The 11,699-nt window shown below is 31.1% G+C and overlaps 1 protein-coding gene across 1 annotated transcript; it reads left to right on the top strand.

Moving 5' to 3' along the window:
• The first annotated feature begins 6,551 nt into the window (after nt 1–6,551).
• On the top strand, nt 6,552–10,520 carry LOC133310719 (beta-glucuronosyltransferase GlcAT14A-like). The gene is made up of 4 exons (XM_061511694.1): nt 6,552–7,349; nt 7,450–7,525; nt 7,647–7,762; nt 9,734–10,520. The coding sequence occupies exons 1-4, from the start codon at nt 6,761–6,763 to the stop codon at nt 10,246–10,248; spliced, it is 1,296 nt and encodes a 431-aa protein (XP_061367678.1). The 5' UTR covers nt 6,552–6,760; the 3' UTR covers nt 10,249–10,520.
• The last annotated feature ends 1,179 nt before the right edge of the window (nt 10,521–11,699 follow it).

Below are 11,699 nucleotides of genomic sequence, written 5' to 3' on the forward strand. Positions count from 1 at the left end.
CTTATTTTAAAAGTACTTTTTATAAAAGTTACACCTATTTAGATTTTTTAAAAAATATTTGATTTTTGAAAAAAATATTTGACTTTTGACTTCTGCTTTTTTGAGAAGCTAAAATTTTTAGTTTCCGAAAAAAGTAAGTTTTTGGCTTTTTTTTATGACTTATGTTTTTTTTAAAAGCAGACATCCAAACAGACTTTTTTTGAAAAGTGCTTTTTTTTTTAAAAAAAAGTAACTTTTGAAGGAAAAAAAGCTCATCTGAACGGGCTCCTAGTATGGTTCAAGTTAGGTATGACCACATAAGTGGTGAATTTCTCTATCAAGTATTAACACAACTGCATTCTCAAAAATTTGAATTGAATTCGAGTTCATTGATTAAACTGAAATAACACCACTCTAAAAAAAAAAAACTAAACTAAACTAAACTGGAACAACACTTTTTCAGTTGATTCACATGCTCAATAATAGCAATGACATATTTTAGAAAGTTGATTGTGTGATTTTTGTGAGTTAGTTAAATAACATAGTTTTACGAATAACATTTAAGGGACTATTATTTTTAATGTTGTAGAACATAAATAAAAGTGTATGAGCTCAGCTTATTTTTCTCTCTTTTTTTTCTTCATATGGTCCTCACACACTTTTATGTGTGTGTAGGAGATAAAATTATTAGCTATAATATGATAAACATTAATCCCAACATTTAATGAAAACATTTTCAGAAATTTCGTATAATTTGGGGTTAGTATGAATTAGAACATTCACACGGTAGAGCGCCCTGTTATCCGAAACATGTACCTGAAAGACAACTTAAACGATTTCATTTTAGTTTCCGCGTTTAAAAAGTTCTACTCTCTCTCTCTCTCTCCACGTAAAATAACTTAATAAAGTGCACCAATATTATGTATCCAAAAAAAAAAGTACACCAATATTAGGATTAGCATTAGTGGATTTGTTGAACATGTTGTAAAGAACCTTGAAGATACACTACCCCAAAAGTTAGCTCAAAGGGTGGGAGTGCCCAAGGCCTTATAAACTTCACATTAGTTGCACATATAACCAATGTGGAACTATAAATCTCAACACATGTTTTCTCTGATTTATTTTTTTGTTACATAGAAGGGGGCATGGCCCAAAACAAGAAAACGAAAGCAAAACTAAAGCAGGAGACTAACAGAAAAATGTAAAAGAGCACAGACATGGAACATCAAAAACAAATAGTTAACCAGGATCTAGAATATCAGCAGCCAAGAGTTTAGCCAGATCCGGATGAGGAGAAGAGATTAGCTTTAAACCATACTCATCATCAAGAGTCTTTGTAGCTAACCAACTGTTGATGGTTCTAGAAATATGAGATAATACCACACTCCAATCTTTATGAAACCACACTCAATCTTAGCAACTAGAGGAAGCTTTCGAGTCAGGATTAATCTTACCACACTCTAATCTTTTGACTTTACTTTTAAATAAGTGGGTTTTATAAATTATTGTATAGGAGCTTCTTTGCGGAGTCAGGTTGTTACTTATATAGTTGTTAAAGTTGTCATCATTCATAATTCTAATTTTGAAAGCTGACTAGATTTTTATTATGATTTGTTTAAGGAGTTTAACTAATGTGATCATCATATTAATGCGGGTTAAACACGTTACATCAAAGTGTACGTTTGAATATATAAATGTTGTATGTTATAGAAGAGCTTGTTCGATGAGTCTATAACAAGTTTATCAAATAATATCATTGAGTATAATTAATTGCAGCTCTTGTGAATATATAAAATAAGATTAATTACTTGGCATAGTCAAATATTTTGAGTGAACTTGGCATAATCAATTTTACATCTCCAAAATAAATTATATAAGGCCAATAAATAAGAGAGTTGGTAGCATTTTGTAGGAAAAATAATTTGTAGAAACCGAATGTTGGCTGAAAAGTATACACGATTCTTTTAATATTTTATAAAATTTCATTTTAATGTATTAGATTTTGCAGCTCTGAAACACATCACAAAATAAATCCCAAATATACTTTTTACCAAAAGAAAATACAATTAACTTTTTTTTTTTTTTGCCATCCGGCCAGGCGTGGGCATATGGATATTAAATTTTGTCGCAAATGTTTGTTTACATTTTATAAATTCATTATGTATTATATACATAATTGTTAAAATTCAAGTTTCAAATCAACTGTTGTTAGTTGTTAGTTCTGTTCCAAAGATAAAGTATTCTGTTAGCTGATTTTGTAAATGGATTTAAAAATGTATTTGGTGTATATCTAATAAGCACCAACTCTTTGTATTTAAAAATGTATTTGTTTAGGAAGAGATACAGACCTGAAATCATGCTATTCCAGAATACTTATTTGTTACAATAATTTCAACCATGCATTCATGATTCATGTTGTACATAATGCATGCATACACAGTCCAAATTAATGTCAACAATCACTGCATCAGTATTATGCAGTTGTGCGTGGCATTTTAACTATAATTTACTGCATAATTAAGGTCCAAGCAACTTAATAACAAAAAAAGTATTAGGTGGCGTTTAGTTTTCAACTTTCCTTCCATTATTAGAAAATTAATAAAATATAACCGTTTCCTTCCCTTCCAAATCTTATAAAAATATTCGGAGTATAAGATTTTAATATAAGATCATACAAAATATTACTAATTTATGGACTAAGTAATGCAGACTAAGTATAATATGTAGAAACTAATTACCCAAGAGCAAAGTCATTATATAGTCCTAATTATTTGCGATACAAAACAAAAAAGAAAAAAAATTAATTTCTTGTAATGATAGTATATCATATTATGAGGTCTGTAGTATTTTTTATTTAATTACTGAGCTCAATAGGTTACTACATAGTTATGTTATTTTTATTTTTTTTAAGTTTATATAGGATTAATGTACATAAGAAAACTCTTCATCCGATGTTATTAGTTTTTGTCTAATTATAAGATATAAGATCAATGTTGTAATTTAACGTTTAAAACTAAAAATTTATAACTATCAAATTTATCAATAACTTGAAGATTAAATAAATAAATTGTTTTTTATTCATCTGTAGTCTACGCAACAAAGGATATTTTTATATATCTCTAATTTGGCTATTTGACCATTTTGGCCCTCATTAATTAATTAATAATCATTTTGCCCTTGATTCAAAACTATCCACCAATCTGTCCCTCTTTAATCGATTAACTTGAATTTTTAATCGATTAAATGGTTATTGGGAGATTTAATCGACTAAATCTCCCTACTTAATCGATTAAAAAATCATACTGACTTGTTTTCCTTTGTTGCCTGTTGGGAGATTTAATCGATTAAATAGGGAGATTTAGTCGATTAAATCTCCCAACAGCCATTTTTGCCTGTTTTGATCATTTAATCGATTAAAAATACAAGGTAGTCGAGTAAAGATGAGAAGATTGGTAGATAGTTTCAAATCAGGGGTAAAATGGTTATTAATTAATTAATGAGGGGCAAAAGGGTGAAAAAACCTCTCTAATTTCTTGATGATAAATTTGTCAAACTCAATAAAAAAAATGAAAATTTACTTATAAAGTTAAATATAATTAGCTACAAAAAAAGTTAAATATAATTAGAAGTATTTTTAATAAAATTCCAATTTAAAATTGGAAAAAAGTGATAGCAATTTTTATAATAAAAATATTATTGAGCATTTGTTAAGGAAAAACATTTGTCATTTTAAAGAATATAAGCTTGTTTCATTTTAAGTGAAACCAATGTGATTTAATTGGTTTTTTTTTTTTTTTCTTTTTCCTCCTCTAAAATACTTTCACTTTTTCTTTTCTTCTAATTTTATAGAGAAGATAGAATATAAAAACCACTAAATATACACTAAAATACAGTAGTTAAACTTAAATAAAACATACTTAATGTATTTATTTAAAATGACAAATATTTTTTTTTCAACATATCTCTAACAATTATGAATTACTTAATAATCCGAATTGAGCTCAATTGAATCCATATTAGGGGTGCTAAACTTCTAATATTGTTATCATGATATTTTCTTATTTTTCATAAGATTTTCCGCAAATAAGAATAGTATTTTTTCTACTTTTTTATTATAAATTGTTCTAAAAAATATATATCGCAGATTCGTTTCCTAAAATTATATACTTATAAATGTTATTAAAATATACTTCTAAATAAAATATTTGATTTGTGAATATTTTTATTTCCTTTTATCACTCTAATTATTTCAATATTTAGCAATAATATTGATTATAAAAATATTTCTCTTAATGGTTAAAAATGAAATATATTTTTCGAATAGTTCATTGTAAGAATAAACAACGCACATGTTTTCTGAGAGACATTATATATCCGAAAAATATTTATTAAGCTCCTTGAAATAATTATCTTCGGTCATCTCAAAACTACGTTATTTTATTTATTTATTTTTTTATATTAATTGATTTAACTTTGAGTGGTTATAATTTTCTTTTTCTCTCTCTTCTTTTTCATCGTTGATCCATTTTTATATGGTTATGATTTAGTAGCCGGAAATAATATTATCAGTTCAGAAACGATAAACCCGTTTAGCGGAATAAAAATTAGCCAATCCGTAGACCGACATAGTCAGATTGTCAAAAATCAAAATGATAGTTTCATATATGAGATATTTTTTAAACAGGGAAAGAAAAATAAATTCAATTATGAAATTATCATCGTTTGCTATAATTTTATATTTTTAAATTTGAAATTATTTGCAAGATTAAAAATAGAAAATTATTTTCTTGTAATGATAATATTATATTTTGAGATATGTAGTTTTATTTTAATTACTGAAAAGCTGCACATGTAAAATTTTTAAATCATACAAGATTAATATATTTTTAAAAAATTCATGATCACATCTTTTTGTATAATATATGGGCGAATGAATCGGTCATGAGACAGGACTAACTATTTTTCTTATGTGAGGTGTGGATCTTACGTGAGAGAAAAATAAAAAAATAGAAAGCGTTATTTTTGAAAGAAGAGAAAAAAAAAATATGTTTTCAGCAACGTGACAATTGATTTTCCCATAATATATAGGTTAAATGTTGTAATTTAAAATTTAAAACTAACTTTAGAATAATAAATTTTTTGACTAAATTGCAGATGTTATCTCTCGTTCTTTGATAGAAAATAAATTTTGATGACAAATCAGGACACTTAATATAAATAAATCTCTCGTGTTTAGCCTTAAATTTCACGCTGTTCTCTCTTGCGTTAGAGAAAGTAGACAGATTTGATTGAGTTTATTTTCTTCTTGTTTTGTTTTTCTATGTTCTTGTGCCACAAGATGTTCAGAGTGTTTGGTAAGGAGAAATTTTTTGAGATTTTTGAAAAAATTATAATAATAATCTTATTTATCCACATTTCATATAAAAATTTTGAAATTTCTTCAAGAATCTAATTTTTTCGTGATTTTGTTATGTGTACATTTTATTCCAAAATTCCACTAGGTGATATTCTTAGAATCTCATATATTAGGATAAATTTACACTTTTTTTGGAACAAAATTTTAATAATACTTTAACTTAACAAACAGCTTTTGGTAATATTCTCGGAAAAATGACTTTCTCGTACTATTCTTATAAATCATAATCTTCGGACATAAAAAAAAATTTCTTTTATCAAACGCCTTCAAAAATTGCTTTAAATTTTGATAATAAATATAAAATTAATTAATTTTAGGGTATTTTATTAATTTTATTTTTTTTATCATATAATTTTACTAAAATATTATGCACTCTTTTTTTTTCTCAAATTTTCATAACGATGTCGTTTTAAATTGTAAAAAATAACTCTATTTGCAAGAGCAGAAACATTTTTTCTTTAATTTCAATATGCGTTTGCAGCCATATTTATTCCTTAATAAAATAAACTTTAACTTTTTCTCAACAAACGCACAACCCCACGTACAGTGTTTTGCTAATCACTACTAAAACCGTTATTGTAAATTAATTTTTGCTAAACAGTTAAACACCCAAGTGTTTTTGTCAAAGCATGTGTTATTTTGGGAAAGAAATTTAAAGCACAGTTTTTTTTTTCCCCCTTGGCAAGTAACCCACTAGCAAATATTAATGCCAAATTGCCTAACCCGTAATTTGTTACAAAAACAATGTTAGGAAAAGAAGGACACAGTGTTAGGAAAAAATACACTCACAATTACCCAATTCAAGACTTAGAATCTTAGATTGTTCATTGCATCAAATCTTAAATCCTAATCTTGTTTAAAAGATCAAAACTTTCAACTTACAAAAAAAAAAAAAAAAAAAAAAAAAAATCCCAATCTTGTTATCCTCATTCCTCTTTTTCCTCTTTTAGATCAACCCAAAGGAGTCAGCAAAATCAATCTCGAGACTGAATTCAAAGCCACCATACCAAATTATCCCTTCATTCACGGCGAGATTAAAAAAAATATATTAAGAAAAATAAAATAAAAAGGAAAAAGGTAAGTTCCAGTAATTGTACTCTTTCAGATGTAGTTAGTTGTATTCAGCCACCTCACAATCCACACAAACTACAATAATAAGAACAACATTCTTCTTTCACACACAAACAAACACCCTCAACTCAACCACCTGAACAATTTCTCAGCACCCCACACCTAAAAATCAGATTTTTTTCGCTTTTGTTCTATTCAAACACTATTGGGTATCTTAAAAAGGGTTTCTTTCTCTCAGATTCACCAGAAGAAGAAAAAAAAAAAAAAACATAAAAAAACAAAACCCATAACACTATGAAGAAATTGAAGAACTACTACATGCACCTGAGGCATCATCATCATCCACAATCATCAGAGCGAAAATGGGTTTTCCCACTAGCGATTGGTTCTATGCTCTCTCTCTTCCTCTTATTCGTGGCAACTCTAACCTCACCTGAAGGAACACCTATTTTCCCATTCTACCGTTCCGTCACCGCTTCCTACTCCGTCTTCGTCGAATCCAAGCTCCACCCATTACCCATCTCCGCCGTTCCTCCGCCGCCGAGACTCGCCTATCTCATCTCCGGTTCCGTCGGCGACGGCGGTGCCATAAAGCGCGTGCTTTTGGCGCTATACCATCCCCACAACCGCTACGTGGTGCATTTGGACCTTGAGTCCTCGCAAGAGGAGCGCGTGGATCTGCAAGGGTTCGTGAAGAACCACGCGCTGTTCCAGCAGTTTGGGAACGTGAGGATGATCGCTAAGGCGAATCTGGTTACCTATAGGGGACCCACCATGGTGGCTAACACCCTCCACGCGGCGGCGATCCTCCTTAGGGAATGTGGGGATTGGGATTGGTTCATTAATCTCAGTGCCTCCGATTATCCACTTGTTAATCAAGATGGTTGGTGTTTTTTTTTTTTTTTTTTTTCATTTTCCATGTTTGTTATGTTTTTTGTTTTTATTTTTAATGATGTTTGGTTTTGTGGGTTTTGCATAACTAGATCTGCTGCACACGTTTTCTTACTTGCCTCGCGATCTTAACTTCATTGATCATACTAGTGACATTGGATGGAAAGAGTGAGTTTTGTCTTTTCTTCTTCTAATTTTTAAGTATATATTGTACAATTTTTTTTATTTTTTTTATTTTTTTTGGGAGTGAGATTATTTTTGTGATTGGTGTTTTTGATGTGTTTATTAGTCATCAGCGTGCAAGGCCAATAATCATTGATCCAGGGTTGTATATGAATAAGAAGCAAGATGTGTTCTGGGTTACACAGAGGAGAAGTAGACCAACAGCTTTCAAGCTTTTCACAGGTGAAGATTCTTTTCTTTTCTGTTTTATATTGCTTTTTGTTTTCTTTCTTTTTTTAATTTCCCGTTTTTCCTTATGATTTTATGTGGATAGTTATTCTATGTATGCATAGAGTTTTTTTTTTTTTTAAATATTGCCAGCCTTTTGGTGTTAATTTTGATGAGGAATAAGTCCTTGCTTGCTGGGGCTTTCTGCTTTAGAAGGAAGCTTTCATACGCTTCCTTAGGTGACCTTTGGTGTTAATTTTAATATAAGATACATTCATATGTTTGTTAAGGTATCTTGGTGGCCTTGGGTGACTTTTCCATGTTTCATCATTTGGACTAGATCAAATTATTGTGATGTTTGTTTTAGTTTTGGTGTGGCAATAATACAGCATGGATGTTCGTAAATGCCATTTTTTTTTGGTGAAAACGTAAATGCCATTTTTATTAGTTAAATGTACACAACTTGAGTGATTCTGGGTGTTTGGTGATTTCAGTAATAGTTGATTTCAATTGTGGTAACTGTTATCCTTAATTTTCTGGCGAGATATGAGGATTGCAGGATTTAACTGGAAACATACTTTATCTGGCCTCTAGGGATGAAACTTTTGAAAGGTTATTGTAAAAGTGAATCCCCTAATAATACTGATTTTCTGAAAATAAAAGCAAACAACTGCCTTGCTTTGTTTACAATCTGTTCTTGGGCCTGTGAAAATATTTATGCAGCATCTGATTTTTCATGGGGTGACCGAATATAGGACACCTAGAAGGTGTGAATGTTGCTGGCATCTAAATTTTTGACTAGGATAAGGCTCATCTCTAAAATAAGAAAGAGTATATACACCCTTGATTTAATTTAAAATGCATCATAATCTTTACCCACTAAAGTTTAATGATCAATACACTTTTACTCACTTCAAGAGTTTTTTCCACTAATGGAGGAAAACAACTTTTTGAAAGGATATATTAGATTTTCAGTCAATGGCAAGACAATGTTTTTCTGCCAGTGAGATGGGTAGAGTGCAGGAATATATCATATAGGATTTTGGCTTCTTGCTCATATGCTATTATACCATGACCATCTATGCTGGTCATATCAATTATTTTGGTAGAGCTCATAACATTTCTCCGAAAATGGGGGAACTAAATGGTAGAGTTTATCCTTCAGGATTAATGATCTTTTGTTTAGCATCGATTATTGAACTGCAATTTACATCTTTCTGTTCCGCTGTAGTGAATGTTAGTATTAGTTCAACAACCCTCTCATTGTCCTAGATTGGATTAAATCACCTTGCAACAGCCATATTCCACCGATCCAATTTTGGTGCTTTGGATTCTTTTGTTGATTGTATTTCAACTGATTTTTTTTATAATAATCTTGTTATGTGATAAGCCACTAATTAGACGGGTCTACACTAAGAAGCATGGAATAAAAAATACAGAACAGAATGTTAGTGGTGGGCCTATAATGTTAGTGGGAAAAATTATGTAATGGGAAATGATTAGTGGGGTAATTATTGCAGAATGTTAGTGGGGAAATTAGATAGAGATTATGAATAAAAGGGAAGCTAATGTATGAGGTAGTGCAGAGAGTTATCTGAGTTTGTTTTTGGGGAGCATTCTTGCTGCAGAGAGTGAGGCTCTCCCGAATAGGCTCTCTGTCTGTATTCTTTTCCAGTCAGTTTGTTTGTGTCATTCTTCCTTCTATCTCATTGTCCTAACATTTTTATGCATCATGACTCATCTTCCCTCCATGAACTTGACGTGTGGATTGTATGCTGCTTGACTTTATACTTTTGTTTTCTTAATAAGTCTTATTTTGAAAATGTATAATATTTAAGATTAATTAATTTATAAATTTTGAAAATAAACCTGTAATTTGTAAATATACAATTCCTAGAATTGAAAATATATTGGAGTTTGGGTTATATGCACCTGATAAGCGAGAACCTTATCATAAATGATTTCCTAAAACATCTCTCTTGTTAGGTTCTGCTTGGATGGCACTCTCAAGATCTTTCGTTGATTACTGCATATGGGGATGGGACAACCTACCTCGGACTGTTCTCATGTACTATTCAAATTTCATATCTTCCCCTGAAGGATACTTCCATACAGTTATCTGTAATGCTCAAGAGTTCAGGAACACAACTGTTAATAGTGATCTGCATTTCATTTCTTGGGACAATCCTCCCAAGCAACATCCTCACTACCTTACACTTGCTGACATGAAAAGTATGGTCGGCAGCAATGCTCCCTTTGCTCGGAAGTTCCACAGAGACGATCCAGTATTGGACAAAATTGATGCCGAACTATTATCCAGAGGTCCCGGAATGACTGTGCCCGGAGGTTGGTGCATAGGAAGCAGGGAGAATGGCACTGATCCCTGTTCTGTTGTTGGTAACTCCACAGTCCTGAGGCCTGGCCAAGGTTCCAAAAGGCTCGAAACATTAATCAGCTCATTGTTGTCAGATGAAAAATTCCGGCCTAGACAGTGCGTATGAGAAGAACCAACACGCAACCGCGGTGTTCTAGAGGTTATTTTCCATGCCACTGGCTTCATTAGTTAGCATGATCATTAAGTTAGTGTTTCTTTCCGGTAGGAAAAGAAATAGTGAAAATATACACATTGTCTTTTTTTTTATTGAGAGACACAAATCTAGTGAAATGAGATTGTCTACAGAGCTGGATCACACGTTGTAATACTATGGTATATATATATATATATAACAGCTGACTCTGTAGCCCCCTGGTCACCTTTTCCTTTCTTTTTCACTTGCCTTGATTTCAACACAGTAACCAGCTTTGAAGGTTCTCTATCAAATAGGAGGGGATGGTAGGAGGGGGGAACAAAAGAACAAAATCTGTGTGAAATGGAATAGAAATACGTTTTATGTATTCTTTTTCTATATGCTTTTTAATTGGTGATGTTATGTGGCTAACTTTTCTTTTGTTCTTCACTCAAGGCATCTCTTCCTATGCTTGTGTGCCAAACGCATTGACATCATTTCCAAATGGTGACTTCTATAATTCACCCTTACCCCTACCCTCTTTTATTTTTCCTTCAAGTAGGTTTCAACAATTATACAACGCGTTAAATTAATTATCTTTGAATGGTTAATTAAGCGACTAAAGTCTACAAGCCGGTTTTGTCATGGTTGGAATTATAGTTTTTGACTAATGTAATGTGGATGGATTCCTTAAAGATGACTATTTGATTGTGTTTCGTTGAGTTGAATATTCTTCATTCTTTGGTAATGGGATGTACTGCGGAATAAGTTTCGACCCATTATTAGGGTAGGTCAGGCCTTATAAATTGTCTCTACTATTAATCATTGGAAAAAATATTTGTGTTTTTAAATTATATAATTTGTGTCATTTTACTCTCATAAATAAAGAGGTGAGATCCATACCAACAAAGCTCAACACAGTTGGTAGATAGCTGGGTTTTTTAAGCATGTTGACGGGGGTTCGATTCCTGACCATCTGTATGGAAAAAGCTTTGTTGGGAGAGATTTATTCACTTAATGTGATCTCCCGCTTCGAAAGAATTAATTTTCTGCTGTCAGTTGGAGGATACCTTGGGAAATCAAAAAAAAAAAAAAGATGGAATTTTTTTGTCCACTCTCTCTTGTTTTTTATCTATCTTTTTTTCACTTAAAATGATATAACTTTATATCTTTTAAAATGATACATATTTTTTCCTTAATCATTTAGCCTAAATTAGTGAGAAAATTCCCAAGTTAAATGCATCTTACCAGGTGCATGTTTCTTCATTTATTGCCTAACGGGGGACCATAGGAGGCTATGTGGGGGCTTAATAGACTTAAATCATATCACCTTTTATTGCAATGAATGAGTAAAACTTTGGTTCCACGGAAGTAGCAAGTGGGTACTTTCTTTTTTTCATATTTGTTAAAATTTTCACCACTTTTTAAAAGGTTTTTTACGTCAG

Source organism: Gastrolobium bilobum, unplaced genomic scaffold, assembly GCF_033153095.1.
Source record: "Gastrolobium bilobum isolate Gb01-03AN ecotype WA unplaced genomic scaffold, APGP_CSIRO_Gbil_v1 utg3456, whole genome shotgun sequence".
Taxonomy (NCBI): Eukaryota; Viridiplantae; Streptophyta; class Magnoliopsida; order Fabales; family Fabaceae; genus Gastrolobium; species Gastrolobium bilobum.

Excerpts from the sequence above, each read along its gene's own strand:
- LOC133310719 (XM_061511694.1), top strand. The coding sequence starts at position 6,761 with ATGAAGAAATTGAAGAACTACTACATGCACCTGAGGCATCATCATCAT. Across the intron at positions 7,526-7,646 it reads AGTGACATTGGATGGAAAGA|TCATCAGCGTGCAAGGCCAA; the intron begins GTGAGTTTTGTC and ends TGTGTTTATTAG. Across the intron at positions 7,763-9,733 it reads AGCTTTCAAGCTTTTCACAG|GTTCTGCTTGGATGGCACTC; the intron begins GTGAAGATTCTT and ends CTCTCTTGTTAG.